Source organism: Vulpes lagopus, chromosome 3, assembly GCF_018345385.1.
Source record: "Vulpes lagopus strain Blue_001 chromosome 3, ASM1834538v1, whole genome shotgun sequence".
NCBI classification, from domain to species: domain Eukaryota; kingdom Metazoa; phylum Chordata; class Mammalia; order Carnivora; family Canidae; genus Vulpes; species Vulpes lagopus.
The window spans coordinates 103,803,230-103,817,615 of NC_054826.1; the positions used below are offsets into that span (position 1 = coordinate 103,803,230).

The following is a 14,386-nucleotide window of genomic DNA, read 5'->3' on the forward strand; positions in this document are numbered from 1 at the left end:
CCCCTGAACAGACTTAATATAACTGGATTCTTGCCATTAACTGAAAGGTTTTACAAGTCATAAATTCTAGTTTTCTATTTGCTGTTGTTCCCTGAATGAAACAGAAATAGTGTAAAGTTTTGTCTTCTTTAGTGGGGATCTAAAGAAGTTGCGGGCAGACACATTTCAGTGCACATTTCCAAGAACTTCCTAACCGTTAGAGATATCTGGCGATGGAGCCACAACCTATAAGGACCAAGTTCCCTTTTCTGGGGGCGTTCAGAAATGAATGTTGGAACCCACTGCTTGTTCCCCTTTCCTCCCACAACACCTCTGTTTCCAGGCCTAGAAGCTGCTTCACTCTGCTGTGAAAATCCTGTTGTATCCTTGTGTTCCCCACCATCACCACCACCACCACACAAAATTCAGTACTTAGGAAATGCGTAGGCAATGTTTGCAGGAATAAAATGAACTTTCAACATAGAACAGTGGTCTTCCACCTGGGCTGCATGTTAGAGTCATCTGGGGAGCTTAAAAAAAATCACGAGTCTGGGCCACACTCCATATGAATTAAATCAGAACTTTTGGGGGTGGGCTCCAGGCTGAATGTATTCGAACTCTCCCCAGGTGGTTGGAAAGTTGGAAAGATCCAGAACTCTGTGTGGGCCTGTGTCAGGGGTGTTAAATAATATATTTATGCAATTGTTCTTAAATAATGTCTATTTGTGTACTCGTACAGTGCTTTACAGTTTGGAAAGTGCAGTGAACTCTTAGACATTTAATAAAGACCTTAATCATCTAGTGAGGGTCAGAGATATATAACCGAGTAATATCGGATATTAAAGAGTGTGTGTGTGTTTGGGGGGTGGAGACTTAGAAAGTGCTGAGCACAACAGTGGATGCAAGAGCAGCTGAAAGGAAGGCCAGGATGCGGAAGGAAGCAGCATCAGATGGGGGCTGTGTATCACAGGATCCTGCAGTGTCCCCCTGCGACTTGTGGAAGTCCATGTGTGGAAGGGACCAGCACTTGCAAGATTATGGTGGGGGAGAGCATCTCTGCCTGTGCCAGCTCACAGGGACTTCCTGGGTGCTGTAACCTGGGCAGGATCCAGTGGCTGTAGCAAGAAGGGACAATGTGGGGAAGGACCTGGACATGGGGCCTGGACTACTGATGGGGTTGCCAGCTCCCAGGGGGTGTCAGTAGGCCACATCAGGAGATCCTCCCTGATGGAGCCCTTCCTGTGCTCCAGATTCCTCTTCTGCCATGTTGCACCCACACTTTAGCTCCAGGAGGACGGCAGTAGCGTTTCCAGCTGCTTGATGCCTCAGAAAGTTTGAGCCAGCTGGAGGCCATTGCCTCCTCCTCCTGCATAACTCCTCACCCCCAGCATCAGTTCAGGCTCCGCCCCGCAGGGGGTCCCTTCCTCGTTCCCGGAGCTCCCACAGCCTCATTTGGGAACAGCCAGGACACTTGCTCTAGCGTCCCACCCTCCAAATCGGGAGGCCCCTAATGCACTCCGGTCGGAGGGCGGGGGCAGTGGGAGTGCGGGAGTGAACGGGTAAGGGGCGGGTAAGGCAGGTGAGCAGAGGGGGTGGACGGATGAATGAGTGAGCCAGCCAGGGAGCGGGTGAATGAGTGTGTGTGGGTTGGTGAGCAAGGGGGTGGACGGGTGAGTGAGCGGGGGTGGGAGCGAGGATGAATGCATGAATGAGAGAGGGGGGATGGGTGCGTCGGTGAGGGGCGGGGCGGGGCTGAGGACCGAGGGTGAGTGGAGGACGCGCCGGGACGCGGGGGCCGCCCACGCGGAAGTGCAGAGTAACCGTAGGAGAGGTGAGTGTGACGACCACAGGCCGAGCTAGCGGATGGACGAGGGGGCGAGCGGCGCGGGCGGGGGCGCCGGCCAGGCCTCCCGGTGGCCGCGTGGCCGGGGCGGGGCCGGCCCGGGTGGGCGTGGCCAGGCCAGACAAAGGGGCGTGGCCGCCCCGGAGTGGGCGTGGCGGGGGCGTGGCCGGGCGGGGTGGGCGTGGCGTGGCGGGCCGGCGGGCGCGGAGGAAGTCACGTGGCTAGCGCTCACATGACTGGCGGCCTGATGGACCGGCTGTCCGCGGAGGCAGGCGCGGCTCCAGTCGTGGCGGCAGCTGAGGCGGAGGCTGACGAGGAGGCGGACCCACCGGCGGCAGGTACGGCTGGCGGTCCCCCTGCTCCCGCGCGCAGCCCCCGGCCCGCCCTCGCCCCCGGGGCCCCGCGGCCCCCGGCTCCCCGGCTGCCCGCTGGCGCCCCGCGCGCCCCCGCCACGCTGAGAAGGGCGCCGCGGGCCGGGGGACCCGAGCACCTGCGCACCTGCTCTGGGTCGTCCTGGCCGCGCCTCCCTGTTCGGGGGCCCCGGCCCCCGCTCCCCGCTCCCCGCCGTGCCGCCCGGGACTCGCGAGCTCTCCGCCGCGGACCGGACAGACTTGGCTCTGAGTGCGTGTGCCCTCGTGAATGGGCGTCAGCACGGAAAAGCGTGCGCGGGGCTTGGCTTTTGTAGGATGGTCCCTCCTGGAAAGTTCCCTCCTTTAGTCCCCTCCAGGTGGAGAACAGATGTAGGGGCGGCGTTGTTGGCCTTTACTGCGGCCTTTGGGCGCGGGTCGGAGGCGGGGAGGGGGCACAGGGTCGAGGGACCCCGCTGGGGGTGTGGCCAGGTGTCCCCAGGGGGCTGTGCTACGGTGACTTCTGGAGGGCACGCGAGTGTTTATTCATTGGGGGGAGCAGGTAAGGGAGTGGCGGGGAAGCTGCTGGGAGGTGGGCATTGCACTGGACTCCTTGACATAAAGGCTCCTGGGTGTGTCTGCATCTAGAAAGAAATCCCCCACTCCCAGAAATGGTTTTGAGTAATTTTTCATTGCGTTTGTAGCTGTGTAAGGGGAAGCATGTGATGGCACTTGCTGTTCTGGAGGTCACACATTTGAGCCCGGCGTGGGCAATGGGCCTCACCGATTCCGGGGCCCCAGCCTGGACCCCTTGGTTGGTCCCATTTGGAAACGGGAGGCTGTCATTGGCTTTTTGGCTCGGGTTGTAAAGCAGTTCATAGTTGGTTGCATATGGTGGTGGCTCAGGGGTCTCTGCACCGTCTGCACCTTTGGGTACCGCAGTCGATTTTTTTTTTTTTAAGATTTTATTTATTTATTCATGAGAGACACACAGAGAGGGGCAGAGACACAGCAGAGGGAGAAGCAGGCTCCATGCAGGGAGCCGGATGTGGGACTTGATCCCAGGACCACGACCTGAGCAGATGCTCAACCAGTGACCCACCCAGGCGTCCCCCACATGGCAGGACTTACCCACTGGATTCCACTTATGGATGGCCGCCCTCCCAGCATACCCTCCCTATGACTTTGCCTGGAATAACCGTGGTAGTTGCCCTTCTTGGGGGCCGTGGGGATTTTATTAGGCGTGCTCACTGTGAGGACATGGTAGCACCTCTGGTTACAGAGTGCTGTTCTATAGCCAGGGGAGTCTCAAAGTGAGGTTCATGGACTGTGGGAGGCAGCCTGTCATTGCATCCCATTTAAAACCTTTTGACGGTCCTATGACACAGGTAAAGTGGTAGAACAGACCTTTTTTACACTGGGATAAATAAAACCCAGAGGCAAGTGACTTGCCCAAACTGGGCAAGTATTAAGGAGGCATGTCCAGGTGGTAGTCGTGGTTGGGTGGGCTAGAGGCAGAAAACCTAAGGCTTTGAGACCGAATCTTGTCCGTTGACCGTAAATGCATATCTCACTTTTAGTCAAGGCTGATTTTGGTTTGTTGATGGGTTTGTGCTTATGAATATAGAATGGTTTCTCTTTTCTGGTGTTTTGTCTACACAGGCAGAGCCTACTTGAGGTATTACTTGTGGAGACTGTGAAGTCTGGGTCTTTGTACTGCCATTGGGATTGTCAGAGAAAATCGCGTTCCCTGGTTTCCAACATTAAGGGTCATATTCTAATGCTTTGAAGCTTAATCTGTGAATGGTAACTCCCTAAAATTTTTTTCTTAAACATTTTATTTATTTATTCATAGAGACACACAGAGAGAGAGGCAGAGACACAGGCAGAGGGAGAAGCAGGCTCCATGCACGGAGCCCGACGTGGGACTCGATCCCGGGTCTCCGGGGTCACGCCCTGGACTGGAGGTGGCGCTAAACCCGCTGAGCCACCAGGGCTGCCCACTCCCTAAAAATTTAATTTTCTATTAAGCTATACATGGACAAATACGTTTTCTTTAAAAAAATGTAGAACATTATTAACTAAGTGAATCTCACACCGATTCCCACCACCGTCTCTTTGCCAGAGGTGACCTTTGTTATGGGTTGGGGATGGATTCTCTCCACCCTGTTTTTATATTTTAAAAGGATACATACTTAGAAACCCCATACCTTCTCGAGCACATGTGGTTATGTTTCCCTAGGGTAGTGTATTAGTTTTCTGCAGTTGCTGTAACAAATTACTACAGACATGGTGGCTTAAACAACACTTACTATCTCACAGATCTGGATGGTGGTCAGTAGTTCAAAATAGGTTTCCTTGGGCTACTATCAGGTGTGGGCAGGGCTGCCTTCCTTCTGGAGGCCCTCGGGGAAAATCAGTTTTCCGGCCTTTCTGGCCTTTCTGGCTTGCAGATGCCTCCCACATTCCTCCGTGATGGTCCCTTTTCTCCAGCAACCATGAGCCATGTCTTTTTCGTGCTGTCATTTCTCTGGTTCCCCATTTCTTGTTTACTACTTCTACTTTTGAGGACCCCTGGACGACCAACCACCTGGATAATCCACAACCTGTGGCCTATTTCAAGGTCAGCTGTTTGGCCACCTGAATTCCATTTGCTACCTTTGTTCCCCTTAACCATGGAAACAACAGATGCAGCTTCCAGGACTTAGTTGTAGAGGGCTGTGGGTGGGTGGGGGCGTTATTATGCCTCCCACAAGTAGCTACCCTGGGAGTTTCAGCAGATACTGAGGGCTTATCCTCTGTGGGGCTACCATCAGTTTACTCCTGGAATTGAAGCGTTCCCTGTTCAGAACATCATTTCCTCATAACCTCCTGGGCACTAACTACCATTTCTATAAACTCCCTGCAGATCTACAAACATTCAGAAAGTGTTTCATTTTTGTTTGGATTTCATTTCCACCAGTATTAGTGGGGTTTAGTTCCTTGTTATAGTTTCATTTTGTGTGGCCTCTCAACTCACCATTCATACCTTTTCCCTGTTTTCTTAGGAGTGGATCTTTTTCCATATTGAAACATTTCTTTTTTCATTTTGAACATAGTGCCTTTGGAGATTTTATGTTTAAATTATTACTATCACAGTATCTGATGGGAACATTTTGTTCTCTGTGCAGGATGAGATTTTATTTCAGGGCCTGTTTTGAGGTTATAAAGCTCAGCAGTTGGGACTTAGAATAAGAATGGCAAGGATTGAATGTGATATATGCTTGACTGTATAATTTGAGTTTTTGAGATTGCATCATATCCTGAATAAGAATACACACAGATGACCACCATGTATCACAGCCCGGCTTTCCTGCAATCTGATGGACCTAAACTTGGTCTTTAGAACATGGGAGAATCAGCTTCACTTCTGTTGGTGTGACTCACTTGATGGCATTCCATACATTCCATCTGGTTAGGAAGCTCTCAGCCATTTGTCTTCTGGTTTTCTCTGGGGTCACGTCTGAGCTCTGCTCATCATCCCAGCTCCTGCACACGGGCCCCCACCTTCTCTGCATGCCTGGGCAATTTCCTTGCTTTCTCTGCTCCAGCCACCACTCCTCGCCTGCTGCTTTTCTGGGTGCACAGTCGTCAGAATTCACTGAACTGTCACGTAAGATATATATGTTTGGGTTAAATTCTACCTCAAAGTGCTGTTTGCGTTCAGGAAAAAACTCTTCCTGTCCATTCTTCTCCCCATTACTACACACATTTTGATTGTAAACTCCCAACAGGCAGAAACTGTTATTTTTCTTTACCTCCCAGGATTAGAGTAAGATCTGCTATGTAGAAAAAGCTTAAACATTTCAGTAGAATTACATTTTTGTCATAAGTTTTTTTATGGATAGTATCATTTTAATTTGGTAACAATCATTGTGGAAATATTAAGTTTCCTTTGTCGATCTTTAAACTCTCATACAGACATACACAATTTGCAAGGTAAAATGTGTCAATTTGAAGAAAGAGGAACTAACTGAATCACTATTGTGTAGAACAGATTTTGCCAGAATTTGTGGTTAGTAAGAAAGTGATGTGTTCCGGGTGGGGGAATTCTGTTTTGGTATTATTTTTTCCTTCCTAAGAAAAACACAACACAAAAAGGGATGTTTGCCCATACTGGTTGCTGTGGAGAGACTTGAAGGGTGGCCTGTCTGTGAAGCAGGGTTGGCTGGGGGTGCAGGTAGGATACCTGGACCCTAGGGTAGGTGGAGACTGACTCCCAATCATGTTACCCTCTGAAGAACTTCAGTGCTTTTGCTCTCTGTGTGTTTTTATTATAGAATAACTCAAAAACCATGACCAGACTTCAGGAGGGTAGACGTCCTTTGTTAAAATAGTCAGGTTTGAAATACCCTGTAGCACAGAGGGCTCAGGATGTCCTGAGATGCATGTTCTATTAGTCGTTTGACTCACGGGGGACTCTGATGCTACACTTCATGTTTTCTGTTGACTGGGCTTCTGGAGGAGGGCACATTGGCTGTTTCTGTCTGTGGAGCAGGTGTTCGGTGGGGTTTTCTAGGACTCCTGGTCAGTTTGGAGTTGATGTGCTCAACAGAGGTGAAGGGGAATTGTGTGATGTTTGATTGATTCCAGGGAAGCTCAGTGGAGACTGGGGAGATTTGTGGTGAGGTGTTATTTCTGAGAAGTCCATCTCCGTGATCTGAGGATCTTTCAGAACTGATCTGTGCTGGTCAAGTTTTTTTCACTATGAGTCTCATGAATGAGTTGTAATCAAACCAGTAAAATTGCATTGTTGTACAGGAATTGGCACTGGAGGAGAAAGTTGTACAAGAACATAACTGCAAGTACAAACATTTTATAAACAGAACTCACCCATAATTCCACCACTTTAACACAACTGCTGCATTTTAACATGCACTGGACTTGTGAGCAACACAGGTGTGTATTGTGCAGGACCCCTTGTATGCGGTCAATACAGTACAGTGCTGTAAATGTATTTTCCTTATGATTTTCTTTCTTTCTTTTTTTTTTTTTTTTTAAAGATTTCATTCATGAGAGACAGACCGAGAGAGAGAGAGAGAGGCAGGCAGACACAGAGACACAGGCAGAGTGAGAAGCAGGCTCCATGTGGGACTTGATCCCAGGACTCCAGGATCACGCCCTGGGCCAAAGGCAGGCACCAAACCGCTGAGCCACCCAGAGCTCCCCTCCTTATGATTTTCTTAACATTTTTTTCCTCTATTTTACAGTATGGTTACAGTATATGATCCATACACAAAATATGTGTTAATTGGTAATTTTATTATTGGTAAGGCTTTCAGTCAACAGCAGACTGTTAGTAGTTAAGTTTTTGGGAAGTCAAGTTATATGTAGATTTTTGATTGTGCAGGGGGTGAGGTTGGTGCCCCTAAACATTATTTTGCTTGAGGGTCAACTGTATTTTCGTTTTTTCCCTTGCATATGCTTTTTACTTGGCTGTCCTCATAGTGTATATACACTTTATAGCTTGGTCTTTTCAGTGAACTTTATTTATTTATTTATTTATTTAGATTTTATTTATTTATTCATGGGAGACACAGAGAGAAAGAGGCAGGGACATAGGAAGAGGGAGAAGCAGACTCCTCACAGGGAGCCCGATGTGGGACTCGATCCTGAGACTCCAGGATCATGTCCTGGGCTGAAGGCAGACGCTCAACCACTGAGCCACCCAGGCGTCCCTGAACTTTTTTTACATGCTAAAAATAGTTTTCATCATTATCTGTTTAATGACTGCATGATAATGCATCAAGCTCTCTTTGTGCTTCTAAAGTGGTAATGTCATGCCATTTGTGCTAAAGATACTCTTGTCACATGTTTTTCAGAAAATGATCCTTTAAATTGAACAAATGTTAAAACTTGTCCTCCAGCCTGTTTCCCGCTAAGCTAGTTTCTTCCACCTTAGAGGTGACCACTGTTATCAGCTGTGCAGTTGAATCAGAGTTTCTGTTATCTGGCTTTGAGAGCTGGGAGATGCCCTTAGGTCACTTGTTCAGGGACCTTTGCAAATGTCAGAACTGAGCCCCTCTACCTTCCACTGAAAGTGTCCAGAGAAGCCAGAGAAAACACATGTATTGGTTGACTCCAGTTTCTGTTAAGTTAAAAAACATGCAGAATTAGATTCTGTTGTGTAGGGATGCTTCCTTAGGTGATAAAACTATAAATGAAGAGCAAGCAAAATACCATGAAACTTCGACAGTGGTCACTCTGGTAGGAAAAAGGGGGTTTGACCTACAAGGGATGCTGGGTGGGGGGGCTTTCAGAATGTTGGTGGTCTTTTAACTTTTGACCTGGGTGGGTATTTGAGATAAAATTTTGTTACACTGTCCATAGATATGTTACACCCCTTTCCGTGTATGTGTGTGTGTGTGAGTGAGATCTATTTCACAATGGAAAACACAGAGAGAAAACCTGAGATCCTAAGGCGTCAAGTGCGCCTGCTAACAATACAGTTTTTCCAGCGGAGGAGGGTACAAGGGCTCTTGTTTTACAGTAGTTTTGTAGGCATTTTGAATGCCCTTGGTTTCTACTTTCTAGTTAATACCGGAAATATATTTATAGTGAATTACGTGTTTTGTTGTGTCAGTGTCCACTCCTAATGGAGTATCCTGCACTGAATAGGCAGGAGACCCCCTTCCCCCCCAGCTTCTGCCATTTCTGATGTTTATGTCTGAATATTATTGGCGCTGGTGAGTTCAGCTGCTTTGGTGGTCCCTGGGACCAGCAGAACCTAGACCTGAGGGCCACTGGACTATGTCACAGCAGGACAGCTGTGGGGGGGACCTCAGCTGCTGTTCACGGTATGTCCTTGGCCAAGGTCATCTACTATCAAGGAGTCAGGTAATAGTCATGACTTAGCACCGTTAATTGTCTTTGGGACAGTAAGTTCACCTCTCAGCTCCTGAGAAATGCTACTCACTGCTGGGTTTTTGTGCCAAAGGGAGATTTAAGATCGCATTTGCAGCTCTTCTGAGGGAGGTCTATATGTGTAGTTCTTTATGTTAGGTGTCTTGTGGGCCTCTGGTATTGCTCCTCAGGACGGACAGTGAAGTCAGGAGCCTCTCGGAGTCCCTGCAGAAGTTGAGAGGTTAGGTGCATCCTACGGAAGGGGCCTGTTTCCCAATACGGACTGGGTCATAGGTCCAAAGTGTCCCATCTTCTGCCTCCTCCTGGGAGGGATTTCCATATAGGGCATTCTTTTTGGAACAGCGTATGGGTTGTGTTGATGGTGAAGGCTTGCAGAGTGCTTCCTGTGTCTAGATGTCCTGGTGGGGCGTCATGGAGGAGATGCTGTTCCCCTCACAGTCATCTTGTGAAGTCAGTAGCCTGTTACTCTCACTTTACAGACAGGGAAGCCGAGGTCCAGCGGTCCCATCACTGGGCCAGGACTGGAGAGTGGGATTCACACACAGGTGAGTATGCGGCTCTGGTTCTGAATCAGTAGATACCACCTCCTTGCTATGGTCCCCACAGGCCTGCATCTTGGCGCCTGCCTTTCATGTGCCTCCCTTGAGGTTCAGGGCCATGACTTTCCCTCTCTGAAAGGTTTTATGTACAGCGAGTTGGTTCTGTGTGACCATTCTTGAAATACCACAGAGGACCATTCATTGTAGGATGTTGCCTTTCTTTTTCCAGGAAGGGGATGCACTTTGGATGGTGCGATGGGATGATGGGAGGGCTCAGTAGCGCAGGAGGCATGTGTACGAGCGATGATGGTTTCTTGGGAGAAATGTTACCCACATGTTGAGCTCCGCGTGTAGCTGCTAGGGCCACCCGGTTTAGTCTGTCTGGGGAACTGGGGGTTGATGACGAACGGAGTGTGTTTCCCATTGAGCAGAATATGACAGCGCTCAAAAGCAAATTTTGTAAAACATGGGTCGAGTTCCCTCCTCTAATGAAGATATTCAGATTATCGTAGTGAACTGATTTTGGCTGCAGACTGCAGAGGAGAGTCCAGCCTTCTCTGCCTGGGAAACTAGGTCTCCACATTCAGTGCCCATTTGACTGTGGGGGCTAGACCAACTACATGTTTTTCTTACTGTGACATTCTTTACAATTCCTAATTAGTTCACGCCAATTTCCAGGGCGTTCCTTTCTCCGGCTGATTTAACGGCATTCTTGATGGTCTGCCCCGCAGGCAGCTGGATGGCAGGGACCTTGTCTTACTTTTTGTGATTCCTTCCATAGACCAGTCAAGTTTTGTTCAAATGGATTTAATTGTATCTCACTTGGCTTATAATACGAGTGACTGCTTGGAATTTTATTAGTGGGGCCTGATGTGTTTGTGAATGTGGGCTCTCCTTAGCCTTCACTGGGATAGAGACGCACTTAGTCCTGCTGGATATTTTGGAACATTTTCACTTTCACGGCAAGAGATCCTAGAAAACCTGAGTCACTTTCAGACTGAACCAACCAGACCCAGGGTGAGGGTTTAAAGAACAAAAACCAAAACCAGATTGAATTTAGTTTAAGAGAGAGACCATGAATCTTTTAGGAATTTTGAACTCCTGTTTTGTAAGTTACTCCCAAGATTCCCCAAATTAGCTAAAATAGTATTCCTTTTAAACTCGGGAAAAAGTCACTGGGCCTCCCCACATGTAAACATTCCAAAAGTGAGAGACCAAAGAGGTTTTTTGAGGAATAGACCCAACTTGAATGGGGCCTTTTGAGAAGCAGGTTTGGTGAGATTCGTGGCGAAGCAGAGATCTGACGGCTTCTGTGCTGGTTCCTCCTGCTCCACTTTCAGTCAGAGGAAATCATCTGAGAGGTGACTGTTTTTGGCACTCAGCTTCAGTTCTGTGATGTCTTCAGGAAACAGACCTGTGATTTTTTTCCCCCTCTGTGGTTTGGTCTCTTGCATCTCCCTCCGAAAGGAGTAGCCACTCATAGCCTGAGAAGGTGCTATTTGTGTGCGAGTGGCTCACACACACACGTCCCTGAGATCCCAGGGACCACCCATGATCTGTTTGTGATTAGCATGAACTTTGGGAGTTGTTTTCAGGTCTTGACCAGAGCAAGATGCCGTGGTCATGGTGCAGATCCCGGTGCTTGTGGCAGCGAACACACCAGGCCTGCAGTTCATTCGGTCTGTGGTTTCATCTGGAGATTTCGTGTCTGGCTTGCAGGTCTTTGGAAAAAAAAAAGCTTGAGCACCAGGCGCTGTGCTAGATGCTTTCACATACTTTCTTAAAAAAAAAAAATTATTGGAGCTGAACAGTGACCTAAATGATATTGTGTCCATATTAGGGACGAGAAAACTGAGCAAGGTGGGGGAAGGCGAGTGGTTGGTTCACAGTCACACAGGAGTCAGGGATTTGCACTGAGACCATCTGACCTCTGGCCCCGAGAATGGGGTGTACCTTTCCCTGCCCCTCTCCCCGTGAGTTAAGGAGGGAACACAGGATCATCAGGTAGCCTGACACAGGTTCTGGCTCTGCGACTCAGCTTGCCAGCTCTGTGACCTCGGGCAGGCTCTGTTGCTTAGCTGAACTTGTTTTCAAATCTGTAAAATGGGACCAAGTACCTACTTATTATTGAAGAGATGTAAAGCATTCAGTAAGGTTCCAGGCATAAAAAGGTTTTGTTGGGAATGGCCCTTATTTGAATGGGGTTGGTACCCTACACAGCTGTCCAGATGGCAGTTTCATCCCTGCCTTTGAATTCATGGGAAAGGTAAGGAGAGTGGGAGACACAATTATTAAGGGTGGCTCTGTTTCTCTGCATTCAATGGCTGCTTTCAGTTCTGACTCGTAGCTTCATGGCCATGGGGGCGGGGCAGCAGCGACAGGGACCCCTTGCGCCGCTGGAAGTTTCTGTGATACCATTGCCAGCTAGACTTTTCTGCTTATGCCTGAACAACCAGAAGATTTCTTTTTTTTTTTTTCTTTTTCTTTTCTTTTCTTTTCTTTTTTTTTACAACCAGAAGATTTCACAGGTAAATGATCTTTCCCCTTTTTAGCAGACACCTTCATTCAAGATTGCAAGCCATCTGTGTTCTAGGCACAGCACTGGCACAGAGAAGTGGTTTTTATTCACAAGGACTGGAGAGAAGAAGGGAATTCATCAAACATTTGTACCAGCTTTATGAAGATCTTTTTCACATACCATGTAATTCTCCCATTGGAAGTATGCAATTCAGTAGTTTTAGTATGTTCACAGAATTGTGCAGTCATCAACATCACCAATTTTAGAGCATTCTCATCTGCTGTGGAAGAAACCCTGTACCCATCATGGTCAGTTTTCATTCCCTAGGTCCCTTTCCTCCTAATCCAGGTTAATCTTTCTGTTCCTACAGCTTTGCCTATTCTGAGAATTTCATGTAAATAGAACATGTGTTACGTGTCCTTCCGTACCTGGCTTCTTTCACTTATCATTGTGTCAGGGTTGAGCCATGTTGTAGCGTGGACCAGCATGCCATTCCTTTTGATGGCGGAACAGTATTCCATTGTATTGAGACTCTGTATTTTACTTACACATTCATCAGTTGATGGACATTTGGGGTGTTTCCACATTTGACTGTTATAAATAATGCTGCTATGCACATTCGTGCACAAGTTTTTGTGTGGACATATTTTTCATTCCTAGCAGTGGAATTACTGGGTCAGATACTGGGTCAGTTACTACCTATCTTTAACCCTTTGAGGGATTGTAGGACTGTTTTCTAGCAAGTATGAGGGCTCCAACTTCTCCATGTCCCTCACCAATGCTCGTTATTGCCCTTTATTTATTTATTTTTTGTGACTGTCTTTGATTTTTTTTTTTAATTTTTATTTATTTATGATAGTCACACACAGAGAGAGAGAGAGAGAGGCAGAGACACAGGCAGAGGGAGAAGCAGGCTCCATGCACCGGGAGCCTGACGTGGGATTCGATCCCGGGTCTCCAGGATCGCGCCCTGGGCCAAGGGCAGGTGCCAAACCGCTGTGCCACCCAGAGATCCCTACTGTCTTTGATTATTGCCATCCTAGTGGATGTGAAATGGAATCTCATTGTGATTGGATATCTTTTCATGTGCATATTGGCCTTTTGTGTATCTGTTTTGGAAAAAAATCTGTTCAAATCCGTAGCCTATTTTTTTTTTTTAAAGATTTTATTTATTCATGAGAGACACACAGAGAGACAGAGAGAGAGAGAGAGAGAGAGGGAGAGAGAGAGAGGCAGAGACACAGGCAGAGACACAGGCAGAGGGAGAAGCAGGCTCCATGCAGGGAACCTGATGTGGGACTTGATCTCAGGTCTCCAGGATCACGCCCTGGGTTGAAGGCAGCGCTAAACCACTGAGCCACCGGGGCTGCCCATCCTTTGTCTATTTTAAAGTTAGGTAGTCTTTTTAAAAAAACTTGAGTTTTCAGAATTTCTTTATATCTTCTAGACACATGTCCCTTATCAGATCCATGATTCATCCATGTTTTCTCTCAGTCTGTGGGTTGTCTTTTCTCCCATTCTGTGGGTTGTCTTTTTTCTTTCTTTCTTTCTTTTTTTTTTTTTTTTTATTTATTTATGATAGGAACACAGTGAGAGAGAGAGGCAGATACACAGGCAGAGGGAGAAGCAGGCTCCATGCACCGGGAGCCCGACGTGGGATTCGATCCCGGATCTCCAGGATCGCGCCCTGGGCCAAAGGCAGGCGCCAAACCGCTGCGCCACCCAGGGATCCCCTTTTTTCTTTCTTGATGGTGTTTTGTAGCATGACATCCTTTAACTTTGATGAAGTCCAGTTGATCCCTTTTGTTCTTTTGCTTGTGCATTTGGTGTCATGACTGAGAAGTCTCTGCCTAACCCAAAGTCATGAAGATCTAATTCTGTATTTTCTGCTTAGAGTTTTGTAGTTTTAGTGCTTTCACAATGGACCCTGGACCTAAATGTTTTGGCTGTCATGTATAGTGTGAGGGAGGGGTCTGGTGGCATTCCTTTGCACATGGAGACCCAGTTGTGCACATGCTGTGTGCCACCTCCATGCTGCCTAGCGTGGGAGCCAGAACTCCCTGAACTGGGGTGGGGTGCTGGTGAATGCTGGGGTGTGGGAGAACCCAGTGGATGAGACAGTGAGGAAGCTCAGTAAGGAGATTCAAACGAGAGAGTAGGATCACTAGACTCTTATGGGGCTTTGGAAACACTTTACTGTTAAAGGACTGTTTGAACTTTGGAGAGGATTCAGTTCAGAAATACTCAGCTAAGAAGT

General features: G+C 48.0%; 1 protein-coding gene across 2 annotated transcripts in view; it reads left to right on the forward strand.

Moving 5' to 3' along the window:
• The first annotated feature begins 2,033 nt into the window (after positions 1 to 2,033).
• Positions 2,034 to 14,386, forward strand: part of SNX8 (sorting nexin 8) — a 40,191-nt gene continuing 27,838 nt past the window's right edge. For both annotated transcript variants that reach the window (XM_041748730.1, XM_041748731.1), the window contains exon 1: positions 2,034 to 2,160. In XM_041748730.1, the coding sequence (XP_041604664.1) occupies positions 2,055 to 2,160 (106 nt within the window). In that variant the 5' untranslated portion in view covers positions 2,034 to 2,054. The remainder of the gene's footprint in view (positions 2,161 to 14,386) is intronic.